The sequence below is a fragment of the Panthera pardus genome, unplaced genomic scaffold (genome assembly GCF_024362965.1).
Source record: "Panthera pardus isolate Hobbes unplaced genomic scaffold, ASM2436296v1 HiC_scaffold_24, whole genome shotgun sequence".
Classification (NCBI taxonomy): Eukaryota; Metazoa; Chordata; class Mammalia; order Carnivora; family Felidae; genus Panthera; species Panthera pardus.
Window position 1 is genome coordinate 42,452,270 of NW_026526810.1, and position 20,421 is coordinate 42,472,690.

At 37.8% G+C, this 20,421-nt stretch overlaps 1 protein-coding gene across 6 annotated transcripts in view; it reads right to left on the reverse strand.

The window, feature by feature from the left end:
* UNC13C (unc-13 homolog C) overlaps window positions 1–20,421 on the reverse strand; it is a 610,270-nt gene that overhangs the window by 50,437 nt on the left and 539,412 nt on the right. For all 6 annotated transcript variants that reach the window (XM_019442067.2, XM_019442063.2, XM_053889051.1 and 3 more), the window contains one exon: window positions 8,024–8,171. In XM_019442067.2, coding sequence (XP_019297612.2) covers window positions 8,024–8,171 — 148 coding nt within the window. The remainder of the gene's footprint in view (window positions 1–8,023; window positions 8,172–20,421) is intronic.

The window sequence follows — 20,421 nt, forward strand, 5'->3', positions numbered from 1 at the left end:
CTCCCAGTTGTCTCAGTTTGGCTTCAGGTTTCCAGATAAGTTGAGATGCTGAGCAAGATAAATTGCATTATGAGAAATGGAGATCTGGGATTTTGATGCTCTGGCCAGAATATAATGGAAATATTCCTGTGAATGAAAAGCTAAAACATTTTTTTTTTCATTCTGGACAGCTCAGTCATCAAAATGTGATGTTTTACCTCACTCCAGAGAGAATTATTCTGATGCTTGACTTGCTTATTTTAATGTATTAATTTTTGACAACCCAAATGAGAGTCAGTATGAAAGAAAAACCTAGCAAAGTCATGAAGATTTGCCTTTGTATCAGCCAGGGTATCAATAGCAAACAGAAACTCAAATTGCAGTAATTTTGGATGGTTTAATAAAGTGACTGCCTGTGAAGGTTTAGATGGGGATTTAGGGAAAAACAGAAGGGGTAGTGGATCTGTTAACACCCACAGTCTGTAAAATATGAGGGGCAGAAGTAGCTACTGGGATCCAGAAGGAGAGAGTTTTCTAGGGAAGAAAGGTACTTTGAAAGGACAGTAAACTGAATGGACCAGCCCAGAGGGAGCCTGGAGAAGGAATAACTGACCTAGTCTCTCCTCGCATGGAGCTTCAGAGGAGCCCTCTACTGGCTGACCCAATAAGGAAATAAGGAGTAAGAGAGTCCATAGCTGTAACCCATACAGCCCAGCCTCCTGGGAAGAAAAGGGTCCATTAGGAGCGGCAAATGGAAGACATTTAGCCCAGCCTTTCACTGTAGTTTATCTAGCATCTAGCACAAAGGCTGACACATGGTAAATCCTCCTAAAAATGCATCAAATGAAAGCATAGATGAATCACCCAGGGGCCTAAACTGAAAAGAGTCTTGTATTTCATTTTTTTTCCTCATTGCTTTTGAGTTTTATGTTAATATATCAAATAAAACATGATTTTAAGAGTTTGATAAAAATTTCTAATCCTATTCTTTTAATCTACCTTTATACATCTGTTTGTATTTCTCCATTGGCATTCAGTATATTTTACCTTGTACAAAAACTGAATAGCATCAGCCATCAAATTGTAAGCTTTCTTCCTAAGGGAACACACACACACACACACACACACACACACACACACTTTGGGTGCTCTGCAGTGTCTAGCACAGGGCTGTGAACGTATTTACTTTGAATAAAGGCTTGTCGAAGGATTTGTAATTGTATAAATTCAAATATAAGGACTATGGTCATACTGTATAATTTTTAATTTCCTGCATTTAATTTTCTACCATTCATTTTTTCTAAAATTCACTGATCATCCACTTTGCATCTAGCACATAGATTTCAATGAAGAGTAAGCAAGGTCTCTGTCCTCCTACGGCTTACATTGGGATAGGAGAGAAATATAAACCAGCAATCATTCTATGATTCAGTGTGCTAAGGAGAGTTACAAAATGGTACTTATGCTGGTGAAGAACAAGGGTGGTGAACAGTAGAAGAGGGAGGGTAGTCCAAAGCAGCAATATCCTACACACAGACACAATAGATTGCAGAGGAATGAAATCAGGCTATATTAGAAAAGGTTTTCTGAAAGCAGTATGCATTTCCTTACATTCAGCTTGACTTTCTATAATGTAATTATTCTCCATTAATATTTAATTTTTTTTAAATGTTTATTTTTGAAAGAGAGAGAGAGCCAGCATGTGTCCAAGTGGCAGGGGGGAGAGAGAGAGAGAGAGAGAGACAGAATCTGAAACAGGCTCCAGGCTCTAAGCTGTCAGCACAGAGCCTGGGGCGGGGCTCAAACTCTGAACAGTGAGATCATGACCTGAGACAAAGTCAGACGCTTAACTGACTGAGCCACCCAGTCGCCCCATTCCCAATTAATATTTAAAAGGTATCCTGGATACTGAGCATGCCCAGTAACTGCAACCAGAATGAGGGGAAACTGAAAAGTGGAGGAAGAAGTTAGAAGTTTGGGGATATAGTTTGTTGCTGACATGAAAGATTTAGTCATACTAAAATGAAAAGTAAGGAACCTGAAGTAAACTCAGTTATTCAAACTCAAGAGAAGAAAGCATTGGCTGTAGGAAATAAGAATACATTCTGATTTCTTTTCTGATTAAAATAAGTATGAGATAGGGGCACCTGGGGTGGCTTAGTTGGTTGAGCATCTAACTTTGGCTCAGGTCCAATTTTTATCTCATGATTCCTGAGTTCGAGCCTCATATCAGGTTCACTGCTGTCAGCACAGAGCCCACTTCAGATCCTCTGTCCCCTTCTCTCTCTGCTGCCTACCTCCCACTTGTACTCTGCCTCTCTCTCAAAAATAAACTTAAAAAAATAAGTATGAGATAGTAGCAAGGGCATTGTCTCTACCACTTATCTACATGACTTTTGCAAATTTCTTATTTGTGACTCCATTTTATTATTTAGTTGAGAGAGAGAGAGAGAGAGCAAGCATGAGTGGGGGTGGGACAGAGAGAGAAAGAGAGAATTCCAAGCAGGCTCTGCACTGCCAGAGCCCAGCTCTGCCAACACGGTGGAGGAGGTGGGGTGGGGGGAGGGGCTCAACCCGGGGCTTGAGTTGAGATCATGTCCAGAGCCAAAACCAAGAGTCAGATTCTTAACCAACTGAGCCACCCAGGTGCCCCATGTGACTCCATTTCTTAATCTGAGAGGTATGGATTCTGTTACTGGCCTCACAGGATTATTGGGAGGAACTGCATAGTTGTAGACAACTTACTTGCTACAAAGTATTGCTCAGCATTACAGTAACCTTGTCTGACACCTGCCATTTCTACTTTGGGAAAGGATTCAACAAACTCGGAACCGTATCACATCACCACTCCTATTACAGTTATTTGTGTACAACTTTTTGACTGGACTGAAGAGCCTCATCCAGCTTTAAATGTTATCAGACCAACTGCAACATTTGAAGAGCCAAATATCATAAATTCTCCATTTTCCCCTGCACTGCTAAAACATTCTAATGTCTTGGAAAGCAGTGCTAGCTAGTTAAATTTCACTGTTCCAGGGATAAAACAGTGACATAAATCTTTTGGATGGGATTCTGGATCTCTGGTTACCTCTGAAAGGCTTATCAGCTAAAATGAGAAACCACTTCTGGCTGTGCTTTCCAATCAGTATTAAACTGAAGATAACCAACTGGATTTTAATATTACTTCCCCATGTAAGCTGAGAATATTCCTTGGTGTTTTCACCCATTGGTGACATGCAGTAAGTCATTTCTTTATTTTGATGTCAGTTCTTTTGTCATGTAAATATTATTAATGTAAGTTCTCCTATATTTCTGAAAAGAAGAGATCCTTGGGGTGCTTGGGTGGCTCCCTCAGTTGAATGTCCGACTTCAGCTCAGGTCATGATCCCACGGTTTTTGAGTTTGAGCCCCGCATCGGGTCTGTGCTGACAGCTCAGAGCCTGGAGCCTGTTTCGGATTCTGTGTCTCCCCCTCTCTCTAACCCCTCTCCTGCTCGCACCTGTCTCTTTCTCTCTCTCAAAACTAAATAAACACTAAAAAAAATTTAAGAAGAGATCTTTTCTACAGTGAGCAATATCAGAAGGGTTTTTTTCTACTTATGGACATAACTTCTATAGTTTTAGAACCTAATTGGAGATAAGTATTGCTTTATACATAATGTGTATAGTAAAGTATATTCACAGATTCCAAATGTGAATCAGTGGTGATCTGATTTCCATTTCAAATTAAAATACGTTATTCTTTCCTTTAGTAGGAAACAGGTCATTAAAATGACCAAAAGTATCTGATTTTTTTAAATAAGCAAGGACTCAAAGATATTGCTCATAAAAAGTTAGTAAGAGGACAGATCATAGAATAAAACATTTTATCTCATAATTTTAATTCACATACTCATTAAATATATACATATATTTAATTACATATGTATTTCTTTATGAGTCGTTGTAACTTAGACATAAATATCCCTTTGTCTGTAAAGCTTTTGAGATTCAGATTCCTCAAGCTCTTATAAAAGCTCAGATAAGGAAACAATATGACACAGAGTAGCTCAGCAATTAATCATTCTGTACCTCATTCCAAATTGTGTTATCCACTGAAAAAAATTCTACTTATTACGTTAAACTTTTATACATTTTCCACTGTCTGCTACTTCATGAAATATTCAAAAAGCCCTTGATATAATGAAATAGCAGTTAGAAAAGTTTTTTAATGAATATTATAATCAAGATGAAGAAAATTTTGTACCAGCTTCTAACAATATAATACATCCCTGAAAAACAACAACAAAAGTATAATTTTTAAAGCTAACTACCCAATCTAAACTATTGGATTAGCTGTAAGGAAGAATAGATGATAATTATTAGAAATGTTAAAATAATTTTTAATATTATTACACAAAACCTACAGTATTTCTGTATATTTTAATGGTGTAGAGAAATCTAAGATGTCTTCAACTAGAATTATTGATCCAAAATACGTGGTGATGTGAATTTTGTTATAAAAGCAAAATAAACATTTTTTTCCTAATAAAAATAAACTCTGGATATTCTTGACACAGTGGGGTTTTTAAGAGCACACATATATACTTTTCTGGACAGTTTGTATATCCAGAATACCCTCTCTTAGTACCACCTCATGACTCAGTTTACCCACTGGACTTTCTACTTTTCCTGTCTTCTCAAGTCTAAACATTCCTTCCTCTAGGGTGCCAGGGTGGCTCAGTCAGTGAAGCATTCAAATCTTGATTTCAGCTCAAATCATGATCTCACAGGCTTGTGGGATCGTGCTCTATATCAGATTCTGCCCTGACAGCATAGAGGCTACTTGGGATTCTCTATCTGCCCCCTCCCTGCTTTTACTCTTTCTCTCTCAAAACAAACAAACTTAAAAAAAACTTTTCCTTCTTCTGACATGAACTGTGTTACAACACTTACCAGTTTTCGGTCTAATAAGAGCAGGGTGTCCCAATCTTGGCATTACTGCGATTTGGAGACAGAGAAAGATGTGCACCATAAGGTATTTAACAACTTTCCATGTCTCCACTCACTAGATACCAGTAACATGACCACCACTCCCAGATGTGCAATCAAAACTCTCAGGATATTGCCAAATGCCCTTAGGGGAACAAAATTACCTTATTTGTTACCTTATTTCCTGCTGAGGAACTGCCTTATTAAAGCAACGGTGTATGTAACCTCATGTTCAGTTTTGAATATATGACTCAATGTAGGAAACTTCATTCAGAGGTGATACTCAGTAAATATTTATAAAGTGAATGCAGAATAAGATGGTGTTTTATTACTGCAGTTCATAGCTAGAATAATAAATATGTTATTCTTATAAAAGGAACTATCAGTTTTACTTGAGGACTTAATACTTCTATATCCGTTTTGGACTGGTTTATTTCCATATTTGGAACAGAAAGAAAAAATAAGATTTTTCCAAATAGATTATTCTCACTTGAACTCTGTGGTTCCCAAATTCCTAATGGGACTCAATCCCTAGCAGGTTTTTATTTTTTTCTCTTTTTTACTGCTGGGAGAAAGATGATATCTAAATTTATTCCAAAACAAAGAAATCAAGGCAAAAATGGGAGAGAAAGGAGCAAAGAAAAAAAAAACAACCAGAAGGAAAAATACATGAGCAAGAAAGATACAGTATGTTTTTCTACACTTATAATCTATTTATGAAAAAATTGAATTAAAATAAATAATTTTAGGGGTGTCTGGGTTGCTCATTCGGTTAAATGTCCAGTTCTGGATTTTCGCTCAGGTTGTGATCTCATGGTTTGTGAGTTTGAACCCCACATCTAGCTCTGTGCTGACAGGGCAGAGACTACTTGGGATTCTCTCTCTCTCTCTCTCTCTCTCTCTCTCTCTGCCCCTGCTCATGCTCGTTTTCTCTCTCTTTCAAAATAAATAAGAAAAAAAAAGAAACAATTTTGGTTTTGACATTTTTTTTGACTTTCCTATTTCTGTAAATAATTTTGAAGCACAGGCAAAACGAAGTATGCTGTCAGTCAGATATCAGAGAGAAAAGCTGGCTAACCACCACCAGGTCAAGGAAGAGCAAACTGCCAGCCCCTCAGAAGTCCTTAGTCCCTACTCCCCAGAGAGAGCTGCTCTCTTGACTTCACATAAGTCCTTTCCTTGCTATGTGTTGTCATTATACTGTGTATTCCTGAACACTAAAGTTTTTGGAATTTTTATAAATTTACTCATGCAATATATATTCCTTAGTTATCTGGTTGCTTTTATTGAACATTTTGTTTCTCCTTATTCATCCATGTTGTGTGTTATGGCTGTATAGGTTTTCACTGCATGAATATGCCACAATTTATTTTACTGTTCAACTGTTAATGGACAGGTTTTGTTTTGTTTTGTTTTGTTTTTCCTGTGAATTTTCTTATATGTGTCTCTTTTGGTGCACATGCATACAGATATCTTTCAGATTTGTGCCTACGAGTTGAATTGCTATGTCATAGGGAAGGCAAATCTTCAACCTTAGTAAATGATACCAAACTCCTGGGGCACCTAGGTGGCTCAGTCGACTAAGCATCCAACTTTGGCTCAGGTCATGATTTTGCTGTTCTTGAGTTCGAGCCCCGCATCGGGCTCTGTGCTGACTGCTCAGAGCCTGGAGCCTGTTTCAGATTCTGTGTCTCCCTCTATGTCCTTCTGCCACTCTCCCACTCATACTCTGTCTCTGTCTCTCTCTCTCAAAAATAAATAAACATTAAAAAAATAAAAAAAATACCAAACTCTTTTCCAGTTTATAGTCACACCAAAATTGATATACATGGGTAACTTTGTGTGCTGTGACATCTATGCTGGAAGATGGGCTATGTGCCTACAAAAGCAAAGGTTTCATACACTCAAATTTTCTGGGAACAAAACTGCAACACTATATGATGCATTAAAATTACATTCATATTTATAAGGTTCAGAAAATCTTGAGGGATGATGGATTCAAGGGAATAATGTTTTGGATATTTCTTTATCTCTTGACAATCCTTCATGGGCTCAACTCTTTTTTCCTTTCTCGAATTATCCCAAGATATAACCTGGGTTAGCATAGTACATTAAAAGGAGTATTTGTAGCATTTAATTGAACACTATCAGAAACCACCGTGTTAAAGACAAGCGAAGGACCTACCTAACACCTACCTTGGTACTACAGGCAAAGCACCCACCTTTGATGTAGTTCAAAAAGTTCAAAAACCCATTAAGAAACACATAGAAATCTGGAGCATTTTCATCACAGGAACAAAAAAAGAAGCTACACTTTCTTAGGGTCTTCATGAATGAAGACAGTGTCCTCATATTCATTTTTATTATTTCTGTGGTACAATTTGTTATGTTCTAGAGTTTGAGCCCGCATTTGGCTTTTTGTGACTCATACTGACATTTTCAATAATCTCTCATAAATGCCTGATCTTAAATGCATATAATTACTAAAATACAATAAATCACAAAGCAACTTGAAAGAAAGGCTGCTTAGGAGGTGGAAGTTGGCCACATGAAACAGACCTAAGTTTCCAATAAAATTCTTACCTCTTGGTCCATTTTAAAGTAAAAGTTAAAATTTCTCTCAGATAAAGTTAGAGTAAAATGAGATTTTCCTTCCTGAAACCCCAGAACACGAGATTTTACATTTAAAGTCAAGATTTGGGGAGTTACCATCATAATCTGGAAGTTACCGAGAGCAGCAAACACTACATCTATCTACTGAATTGAAAAGACTATCACAGCCATGGGTATTCAAAACTAAGTTTTACTAAATTGTATGATGTCAGAATCACCAACAACAGTCAACCACTCCATACAGTTTTGGTATTAAGCACATCCTAGTATTACTGAAATATAAAATTATGAATCATGAAGGCTAAAGCATGTTGATAATTTTCTATTAAACATAATCCTCAATTCTTATTGCTGGTTTCATTTATAGTAGTAAAAACTATTAATACTATTTATAATAATTTTTATGTTGAATTTTAGTTGTGTTCAGCCTACTTTATTCTCACATACAATTTGTTACTTACTCTGTGAGGTCTGAGTGTCTATGAATTTCTTTATCAAGGCATCAGTTGTCTGGGTATAAAGACTGAGAGCATATCTCAGAGACTGAAGATCTGGGCTTTTCTCCAAGAAATTCTTTTTCAGGCCATTTCCTCCTGCATGAAAGTATTGCTAAAAAGAAAAAAAATATATAACGTAAGCAGAAGGATTTAGAAAAAAGTATTCATGGAAGGATTTTTTTTTTTTTTGGCTGTAATAGTGATGCTCAAATGGAATAATACTGTATGATCAATGTAAAATATCAACAAAGGGATAGTCCTACCACTTTCCCATTGCTAAGGATTAACCCTGTAATTCAGATTCCCTCAATATCTCTGAACAGTTGCTTTATATCACAGACCCCAGATCCTTGAAGCTTAAGATTTTTCCTCTCATTCAAAACTTGAGGTAAGCATATGGGATCATGAATATACACTGATCAGAAGGCTTATATAATGACAGGTTGAGATGACAGTTGTCAACTTGGTTATTAGTTGGTTTCCAGGACATAAAAAAAATATCCGAGGTTGTCAAAATTTCACAAAGAGGGTAGTACCTGGTCACATATTTTCCAGATACTAGTTTGTGATTCTAGACCAGGTGTCCACTGCTCTATCTTCCTTTGCTCTAAACACACAATAGTGCAAATACAGTCTGACCTGAGGATGCAGAGTGGTCTTCAAGGTCCCCTGAACCTTGTGTTTGATAAATGTAATATAACATCCAATAAACTCAAACCACTACGAATCTATAGCTAAGATAATAGAAGAGATATATGCTCTTGAAGAATAAATATAGTCATTGAGGGATGTTAGCATTTTTCATACTGCAAATATTATGTGCAGAAATCACTTTGGAAGGCAGAATATATACAAATATGTGATAGAACTAAGGATATTTTTTTCCTACCCATTTATAGATGATAACATATTTACAGTGAACTGTTAAGGTTAGATAAATAGTTCTCTCTCCCTGTACGGACAGTGCTAAACTATACACTCACTGCAACCTGACTTGCTTTGATCTATGATTCTCACAGAATGACATATTTTGAGAAAGATCAACAAATGATTCTGATACTCTCTCCTAAATGGGTATGTGTCATCTCTTTATCCCAATCTTCACACATTTCTGAGGTAAAACAATTCAATTAAATGAAAAATCATAATTATCTTAGTTTTCTCCCTTATTTGAGGGGGATGGAGAAAAGTATTCTGGGCATTTGTAGGCAGCTGAGTGCACTTTCAAAGAGTGTGATGAAGAGAAGATTTAGGGCATAAGCCAGAGAAAGTAGGCAATGGGAGTTGAATTTAAAGAAAGATTGCTTCCACTGCAGATACTGTCCCTCCCCAGGGAGAAAAATTTATAGCCACTTAAAACTGCATTTACTGATTCTAGCTGGGTGTGTTGTAAAAACCCAAGCTGTGCCAAAAGCCACCTATGTTCATGTAAAGGAGGTACAGAAAAGTGACAAAAGCCTTTTCCTTTTAAGAGATGATGAGATACAATACTTAAAATCATCCTAACCCTTAATCTTCCTATAAAAATGTTAAAATGGGGCATCTGGGTGGTCAGTTGGTTGAGCATCCAACTTTGGTCATGATCTCATGGTTTGTGAGTTCAAGCCCCACATTGGGCTGGCTGCTGTCAGTGCAGAGCCTGCTTCAGATCCTCTGTCCCCCCATCTCTCTGCCCCTCCCCTGCTGTGCTCTTTCAAAAATAAAAATTAAAAAAAAAAACTTTTAAAAATGTTAAAATACTTTCCCATGCAGAAAGTATTTATTGAGGATTATGAGTCCAGAATTATTTCAGGTGCCTTGATGGATCAAAAATTGTGATCGTTCCTTATTTCAGGAAATATGATATTTAAGGTAGAAAATATTAAATGGATGTATTGAGAAGGGAAGGTTCAGCTTGGATTTGACTATTTCCTCAGAGCAGTGGAGGGGTGCTCTCTGGAGTTGTATTTATATAATGAAGCAAAGAGCCATCATATGAAACAACTCACCCTCAATGTAAAGAGCAGTTGGATAAATGGAACCAAGAATAGGCAAGCTCTCTGGGAATGTGGGGAACACATTCTGCTTCTCAGACTTTTTCAGACAAGCCTCATAGTTACCAAACCTGAGCACAAGTGCCAGGAGATTATGATAAAAAGAAAAGCAAGGAGTACCATCTGAAATGATGTTTTGTCACCTCTTGGGACTATTGAGAGTTATCAGGAAAAATTGTGAAAGACTTTGAACTGGACAAAAAGATCAGTAGGTGTTCTACCTCGTGTACCCATCGGGTTATCTATGCTTTTCATTGTCTTTGAGCTATTTAAAACTCTGTAAATGATAGAAAATGGATAATCATGTAAATGACTCTTGTCCATCGAAATGCAAATTAATTATTTCTGGTGGGATGCAACTGATTATTGTTCTGTGAATAGACCCTCTTAGCCTCTATTTGTAAATTGATTCCAGCCTTCCTTATTGCTCATCCTGTGGTTCTTGGAATTCTCCTATAAGCTAGTTGTAAGATCTGACTGGTTCCCCCATTAATGATAAGTCAAATAACATGTTTGACAAGTTTTATTTATTTATCTATTTATTTATTTATTGTGCGTGAATGTCCCAATTTTTTTTTTAATTTTATTTATTTTGGGAGAAAGAGGTAGCGAGAGTCGGGGAGGGGCAGTGAGAGGGGGAGAGAGTGAATCTCAAGCAGGCTCCACACTGACAGCATAGAGCCAGACACAGGGCTCAAATTCACAAAACTGAGATCATGACCTGAGCTGAAACCAAGAGTCTGATGCTTAACTGACTGAGCCACCCAGGTGCCCCCACAATCCTCTGTTTTAAAAACTTCTTTGTGTATAGAAGGCAGTGTGGTGACAGGATTCACAAGGGTGGCCATAGTTTTCACACTGACAGTTTGTGAGGACAGAACTATGGGCTCGCACTGACAGTATCGGTGGTGTTTGCCTTCCTGCCTGCTCTCTCTGCTTCTATCCCTTAAATACTTATTAAACTTGTATCATAAACCAGACCTTGTGCTGAACGCCAAGGATAGAAAGCAGTAGAGGTACAGAAGTTGTTCTTAAAGGGATGATAGTTTAGTAGGAAATGTAACCAAACTGTCAATGAATGACTCCTATAATGTTACAGATGTAAGAAAAATAATTTGAAAATACAGATAGTGGAGGTAGCAATCATTTCCATTGGGGAAGGAGTCAGGAAAGGTTTCCAAAGAGGTGACATCTTTGGTGTTTGTTAGTCTTTTAGCACTGCCATTTGTATATTCAACAGCAACTAGATCATTCATTACGGTGGAGGAGAGAAAAAGGACACTCCCATTTATTTTAGATAACCAAGGGAAACCATGGCAATCCCAGTATTACTTAAGAGGAAATGAAATAATAGTTCTCATAATACAGTTCCTTGGTATCATTTAAAATACACTGGTTGCTACTGTTAATCTGTTCTCATCCTTAAACTTGTGCTGCCTGCGAGCCACATGTTGCCTCTAGGCAGTAGAGGGCCTGGAGAACTTGAGATGACATTGTACCCTTAAAGATTCACAATGCTCATCAACATGTGAAAGGCTCTGAGACCCACTGTGGTAAGGAAATCTGCTTGACCTTTCATTAACATACCTGCCTTTTAAAATTATTTGGCTTTAGGACACCTATCACACAGGGCATCTATTAATACTCATGAGGACTGATATGTGCCATGGGATATGATTTAGGGAACCCTAGGAGAGAATCAGGTGACTAGACTTCATAGAATGCAAGATATTTTCTAAGGGTCTAGAAGGCTTCATAGAAGAAGGGAAGTCTGAAGAGTTAGGCTCTGAAGGCATAGATTGTGTATTTGTTCTTTTTCTTTTTTAATGTTTATTTTTGAGAGAGAGGGAGTATGCACATGCAAGTTGGGGAGAAGCAAGAGAGGGAGAAAGAGAGAGAAACCCAAGCAGACTCTGGAATGTCAGCACAGAGCCCATGCAGGGCTCGAACTCACCAACCATGAGATCATGGACCTGAGTCAATATCACGGATTGCACACTTGACTGACTGAGCCACTCAGGCTCCCCTACTGTGTCCTTTTTCTTGGCCCCCTCATAATTGTATAGGAAGACATGTTTTTAGCATGAATACATTATCTTGTAGGCCTCTGGGACATGGGGAACTAACCATGAAACGAAAACATAAACAAGGAATGAGTTTGTTCCTGCCTAAGGGTCCCCTAGAGTTTTTGGTTATGATACTGAACTGACTTGACTTCCTCCTTTGTAGGCATAGGGTGTTATGAGTCATTCTTTTAAAGGCTCTAGCAGGATTGTAAGGAAACAGTACAAGGTGTGTAAGGGCAGAAATGATGCTTTTGTCTTTTGAGTGCATGGTATAATAAGAGATGTTGCAAGACAAACCCTGGACAGAAGGTAGCAATTTTAGGAGAAAAAACAAGTTGCTTCTATTCAGTGAGTACAGATAAATAACACATGCCACAGGCTCCTAACTCAAAGGGCAGAGGAAATGATTTTTATGGTTATGCAAATGCAAACTCAATGAAAATACTACTTTATAGAAGCCTTTCACAGAGTGTTCAGAACCTGGGTGACTGCTCCTGAGAACATGGGTCTGTTTATCTCACTGGCACAGATAATAAGAAAGGGAGCTGCAATTATTGCATACACCTTGGCATCTGGAGATTTCACATTCAGTTTGACTCTGTGAGAGCTCCTGGAAGAAGCAGGAAAAGTAGAGTTTGGGTTTTGCTGAGGCTTGGGTTTGAAGGATATAAAAATGAGGCTGATGTGTGGGAGTGAATGTCTTAGTTATTAAACAAACTCCACTATCCACAGCTCAGTGCAGCTTAGTTGACCTCCCTTCATTATAGTAAGCATTTTTTGGGGGGTGGGGGGTGGGATTATATGCTAGAGAAGAATTTGTGTATATGGGGTTTTAAAGCCTGCTAGATGTTTCCCTTATGCATGTAAAAAGTGGATTTTTCTCCATTGGTTCTAAACAAAGAAAAAATGGGGACTCAGCTTCATGTTGTTCCTCTGCAACCAGTGGTATAAACAAAGAACCTCCAGCTTAATCTATTCAGACGTTTACTTAGAATAATATGAATTCGCAGAAAATAATTGGCAAAAGTAAGTTGGGACAGGTTATTTTCTCCTCCTTCAAGAAAGGGATTTTTAATTAGAGAGCTGAGGACAGATGGCTATTCACAGTTGTGAAGGATAAGGATGTCAGCTGGATGTCATTCTCTCTACCCTTGGCCCTGTCCTGGCTGATATTTTCACCATGGACTTGGACAAAAGCAGAAAGCATGCTTTTAAAATGTACAGTTCAGCCAGGCTTGATGTTATTGCTTCAAATGACAGGAAGTGGTTTCAGAAAGGTCTTGGCAGCCTGGAATCGTGGTTCAACATTTACAGGATGGGCTGAAAAAAAATAAAAAAGGAAAAGACCTATATTTATAATAAAAAGTTTACTGCAAAGTATGGAATGGGGGTGATCTGGCTTTAATACCAGTAAAATTTCAGACGAGATTGGGTGTGTTCAGGGTGGTATGGCTGTAGACAATACCAGTAAAATTTTAAAAGCCATAAAGCTTTATTTTCTTTCAGGTTTAACATGATTTAATAAGTGATGGGGCAGCTATCAAAGATAATGAATTCTGATCATGCATTAATATAGATAGACCGATCAAGACAAAGGCTGTGATAGAGCAACAGCATTCTCTGATTATTAGAACATATTTGAAATATTGGGGTCATTATAAATTTATCCCTAGGCCTCATCATTTATAAGAAATATGAAAAAGTGGAGGGCATCCAAAGGTGGTAGACTGCCAGAATTTTGTAAGGTCCAGAAGGCATGTCATTTAATAAATGGCTGTTGAGGGGCGCCTGGGTGGCTCAGTCGGTTAAACGTCCGACTTTGGCTCAGGTCATGATCTCATGGTCCGTGAGTTCAAGCCCCGCGTCAGGCTCTGTGCTGACAGCTCAGAGCCTGGAGCCTGTTTTGGATTCTGTGTCTCCCTCTATCTGATCCTCCCCTGTTCATGCTCTGTCTCTCTCTGTCTCAAAAATAAATAAATGTTAAAAAAAAATTAAAAAAAAAATAAATGGCTGTTGATAAATCGGGGAGACATGACAGTTTCCTTCAGTGTATGAGAGGCTATCAAATGGAAAAGGTAGTAGAAATAAGGACAGAAGGACCAATGTAGAGCTAAAAGTACTAAACAGTTATTGGCTTGATAACTTTTTAATAATAAGTGTATCTTAAAAATTGAAGCTGCTACCTGTGAGTGAGGTCCCATCACTGGCCATTAAGTGGTGGCCATTTGACTATGAGCCAACAACATTGTAGATGACATCTATATGAGTAGGGAAGGAGATGTTGGATTCTGTTTCTATTCTGAGATTTTAGGATCTTTTCCACCTCTTTGACTCTCTGCTTTTTACTTTAAAATGTGTGAGAAAATGTAAATTCATCATTTTTCCTCTTTGCAGTGTACTCCATGCATAGATTATGTAATCTCAGAGAGTATCATTTTTTCCTTTGTTGAATGGGAGCAGAAACATGCACCCTGCCTGACTGTGGTATTGTAGGGATGAAATGAATTTTTCAATCTGGAAGAGAACTGTGGAGTTCTTTTTACTTAGAAGAAGACATGCTTAATTAGCAGAATAACTCCTGAAACTTGAGCCTTGCTTTGTTTCCTAAGCACCAGCCCCTCTTGCCAGCATTTACTAGATATTTATTCCTATGCTCCTGCTACCATATCCAACTTCATTGTGGCAGTAGAAAAACAGCCCTCCTGCCTGATTTTTTTTTCCCCAGTGGAACCATGCTTTCTCATCCTCTGGGCTGAGTCAACTGTTGCCAAGTTCCAGTGAGTCTCCCCTTCAAGTGTCAATCATATCCATCTTTCACTTCTACTCCTAAGGCTAGTACCCTATCGATAGCCATCATCATTTTATGCATTAAATAACTGTAAATGATCTCTGTGACTAAATCTTGAACTATTCCATGCATTTTGCACATTTCTGTAAGATTTCCATTGCTAAAATGCCATATCTAGTATGCCATATATTTATGAAATCATCAATGGCTCCTCTTTTATAGAATACACTGAAGGTGCAAAAGCATCTCTGTTCTTTCAACGCAAACATTTCCTGAATCCTCATTTTACATGGCTTTACTATCCAAACCTCCAGTTATATCTAGACCAGTCCCATAGCATAGTTCAGTCACTGACAGCCAGTCCTCTGGTCTTGTGCCTTTCCATGATGAAGTCCCTTTCCTCTGATTATGTTCAAGTCATGAATCTTCCTTCAGGAAAAACTACTGTCTTTCCAATCCAGCCCGTGGACTCCCATCTGTCCTTCAAGATCCTCCTCCAGCTTTTCCTGATCCCCTGAGCTCACACTGGTTGCTCCCTCTTCTCAATCCTTACCACTTTTTAATCTGGGCCCCTCAATTGGCATCTGTATCATCTGTTACATATCTTACACTGTTTTTTCTTTTTTCTTTCTTTCTCTTTCTTTCTTTCTTTCTTTCATATTTTAATTTGCATCCAAGTTAGTTACCATATAGTGCAACAATGATTTCAGGAGTACATTCCTTAATGTCCCTTACCCATTTAGCCCATCCCCCTCCCACAACCCCTCCAGCAACCCTCTGTTTGTTCTCCATATTTAAGAGTCTCTTCTGTTTTGTCCCCCTCCCTGTTTTTATATTATTTTGCTTCCTTTCCCTTGTGTCATCTGTTCTGTGTCTTAAAGTCCTCATATTAGTGAAGTCATATATTTGTCTTTCTCTAATTTCACTTAGCATAGTACCCACTAGTTCCACCCACATAGTTACAAATGGCAAGATTTCATTCTTTTTGATTGCCGAGTAATACTCCATTGTATATATCCACATCTTCTTTATCCACTCATCCATCACTGGACATTTGGGCTCTTTCCATACTTTGGCTATTGTTGATAGTGCTGCTATAAACATTGCGGTGCATGTGTCCCTTCGAAACAGCACACCTGTATCCCTTGGATAAATACCTAGTAGTGCAATTGCTGTTTTCTTATCAGTTAACATGTATCATTATTTAATTTTTAATGTACTTGAAAAGAAACTCCTTGAAAAGAAAATGACAACAACAACAAAAAGCAGCACTGCTTCCCAGAGGGGAGTCTCAGGGAACACTCAAGAATCTTATGGGGTTTGTGCCCTTATAGAGAAAAGATGCTGAGCATAGAAAACCATAAGGCCAGAGGGTAAAGCCATAAGGACTTGGACCATTGCTTGGAGCAGAGAGTCAGATTTAATACTTAGTTTCATTGAGAGAGAATGAAGGGCCTATTAAGGAAGGAGGGAAAAAAAAACAATTGTAGTAGAATATGTGAGATCTTGAGTAAAACAGCAGAAAGAGGCTCATCCAAAATAAACCAGTTTTCAGGTGATTTGATAGTCACATTTATAAGGAACTTTCTATATGGCAGGAGATATTTTAATTGTTTTCCATGTGATAACTCATTTAATTTGCTGACAATAATTTCTTCAGCCCTATTATTTTTCCCATTGGAGTGGACAGTGATTTACACACTGCAGTTTTTTCTCTCTTAATTACTTACTGTCCTGATACTCTGATCATAGCCAGTGGTATAAGTCCTCAGGTGGTTCCAAATATTTTATTTAAGTTTGTATTTACATCCATATTCTGATATTTGCAAAGGCTTCCACCTTAATACAGTAATGGGATTTAGTAATTTAAGGGTGGGTGGGGAGGAAAACTATTATTCCATCTGAATGGAGATTGAAAGAGCTATGTGTAAATATCATTTTCTTATATTAAAGAAAAACCAGATAGATTTTGTTCTGTTTATAATATTCTTCATAAAACTACAAAACATAAAGCACTGAAGACCTGGTTGTTATTTCTGAGAAAAAAAATAGTACTGCTGAAATTAAATCAGGATAAATACTGTCTGTACCCTTAACAAGCCATTCCTTTTATAAGCCCAGTAAAAATTCTCAATTCCTCTAATTCATTAAATTTGTCATATAATTTGAAGATTTTTTATGATCTATTTTTACTGACTGATGGGAACATGCTAATGTTTCTTTACAAGTTTGCAGGAAGAATTTTCTTCCTGGTTTCATACACTATTTTGATAGCACTTACCCATCATCACATATTTTTGGAAAATCCATGCAGACAATTCATTTTGCAAACTCAGATATAATCTGCCTTTAACAACTAAGATTTATTTCTTTTTTAAGGAATTATTTGATAGATATTTTAGAAATTATTTTCTACCACAACTAGCGTCCTCGTGTATACATCAGATCAGAATATGCTACTCTTTCCCATTTACCTCGATGTAAGCGTCAGCATTTTGGCTCCCATCCAGTGTTCCTCTTTTTTTCCCTACAGTACTCAACCAGTCATGATCTGTTCCTCTACACTGGACTATTTGAAGTTCTCAGACTGATTCACCCCTTCTCGCATTCCATTCAAGCTTTTCTCTAGGCCTGCAATGACTTTCCCCCTTGCTTTGCCCCATTTCAGCCTCTCAACCCCAAAGCTTCCCTCTCTTTCCCCTAGTGAGTCACAGAGAATATATTACCCTGTCTGCAGTCCCCAGCACTTTGTCCACACCTCTTATTTGATCAATTGTAGAGGCTGGTGTTCTTAAGTCTAGAGCAAGATCTCTCCTTGGTTTAGCCTCCTCCTTGCTTACCATATTTCCTACATACAAGTAAGCTCTCAAGTAATGATTTTTGAATTCCAATAGTCCAAACTAGGTAAGTGATTTTGTACTTCTCATGAGCAGCTGAATTTTAAATAATGCAAAAACTAAACTTATGATAAAAAAGATACAGAGAAGCAGCCACCAAAACTGCCTCATGAATAATGGATAGCAGGATAGTGTAGGACCTCAGGCAGGGTAACAGCCTCAGAGGCATAATATCATATGTCTTGCTATTTGTCTGAAATCCAAATGTTCAGAAATGGTGTTATCTCGGATTAAATATGTAATAAGTAAATTCCAAAGCTATATTTGAATAGATATTCACATTTAGTACAAATTCTCTCCTTTATATCCAAAAAAATTAACATTTCTAGAGGGCCCTAATTCACATGGTTATTATTTTTAGGGAGGTCTCTGTATTGTCCCTACATGATGTCAAACATATGCAACATACATTGTAGAGTGTCATGTTTGGGTACAAAGAACAAGTTGTTCCAGGGAAATCTGGAAGGTTGGACAAAAATAAAACCAGCCAGCTTATTTTCTGGGTTTTTTGATTTTCAAATTTATCAGAAAATAACCTGAGGTTTGTTCAAGACAGGAATTTCCTTAAGTTCTTGGGATTCATGCTCAGGTCAAGAGTACCTATTGTTGAGAAAAAGGTCTGTTTTTTTTTTTTTTTTTTTGAAAGAAATCCACATTTCAGGGAAGTTCATAGCAGTCCTAAGTCTTCCTGACATAAGGGATTTTTGGAACTTATGCCACATTCTCTCCTTTTGACTCATAACTGAAACCTGTGACTGGTATGACAAAATAGTCCAGTTAAAATTTTAGTATTTAAAATTTATTATTTATTTTTTTGAGAGAGAGAGACAGAGCACAAGTGAGGGAGGCACAGAATCAGAGGCAGGCTTTGAGCTGTCAGCACAGAGCCTGACATGGGGCTCAAACTCACAAACTGCAAGATCATGACCTGAGACGAAGTCAGACTCTTAACCGGTTGAGCCATCCAGGCACCCCAAAGTTTTACTATTTAAGAGAGTTAATATTTTTAGAGGTTGAAAGATTTTAAATCATCTTTAGAAAATAATATAAATAATTGAAATCTGGTATTTTATCTAGAAATAACTAATTTCTCTAAAGAAATATTATCCATTTTGGCCTGTGGCATTTTACCAATACTCTGTTAACAGGGAAATAATGTGACACAGAAGCAAGGACAATGACATTAGAGGTAGGAGTCCTTTCTCAGCTCTGCCAATTACTAGCAGCTTTCTGGCCTTTGATGGTAACTTAAACCTGCTCAGCCTCCATTGTTTAATCTATAAGATGTGAATGATAACTCTTGACATACCTAACAGCCAAATGTTTTTAAAGATCAGGCGAGAAGATGTACATAAATGGAAGATATTTGAAAGAATGTAAACCACTATTTCAGTCTATAGTCTACAAACTCCATAGCATTTTCCTTCTTCATTTTTTATTTCCAGCTTATGTGCATAAACTGAGTTAAAGAAGGATCATGTCTTTGGGAGCCTTTGTGAGTTAGCCTGGGTAGCATCTGCTGCTTCTGCAGAAGAACATCTTTCTCATGAGGTCTCTGCTAGTATTACAGGGGTCCCTCTGCTGGGCTTCAAGCCGACCTTGAATCGCTAGCTATTAGAGCTGCAATTCTTTTAAGTAGTATTCCTCTTTTTCCTGAATTCCTTTGTAGTCAACAACAGAATTAGTGTTTAGTAGGATAATCAGTTGGGTAAAATCTCAGAATCAGACAAGATAACGGGAGTCCCAGCTTTGGCAAACTGACTACAGGGCCATAGAAATGAATGCCCAGGTACATGTGTTGGCAGATAGGCAGACTACAGACCAAAAGAGTCTCATAATAGGCCCAGTAGGTGTAGCATAGAGGCCTGACCTCAGGCTCTGAGGTTCAGGAGGATCAGGGTCAGACCTGAGTCCTAGAGAAACAAGATAATGACATGTACCCATTTACTACTGGATCTTGGACACCAGCTGGTGGAAGTGTCTGAGACTGAATTAAAAGATCATCCCAGATGACATGACAGGAAGATGGGGTAGTTGAACTGTCAAGATGTAGAACAAGGGAACTTGGCTGGAGATCAGGAATGTCCCAGACTTTGGGCATAACTAAGCCTGCAGGTAGAAATATTGGTGTTAGGGATAAGAGCCAGGTCTGAATGCTATTCTCTTTTCATAGCACATATTTTCCCTTCTCTCTCAAAGTCCTACAGTGACTTAATAAAACCCATGAAGGGCTGTATTCAGTTTCTAAAAATCTTACTTTTTTCCCCGTGTTCATGGTTCACTTCAAAGTTCTTATTATTTTCTACTAGCATTTCCTAATTTGTAGGAACTAATGGCTATTAGTTCTGCTCTAACTCCAAAGGTCAGTCATTTCTTATTCATTTGTTGAAAATATTATTTATTTATTTAAAATGTTTTTTGTTTATTTTTGAGGGAGACAGAGGATCTGAAGCTGGCTTTGCACTGACAACATTGAGCCCAATGTGGGGCTTGAGCTGAGGAACCGCGAGATCATGACCTGAGCCCAGGTTGGACGCTCAACCGATTAACCCACCCAGGTGCTCTGAAAATAATTTTT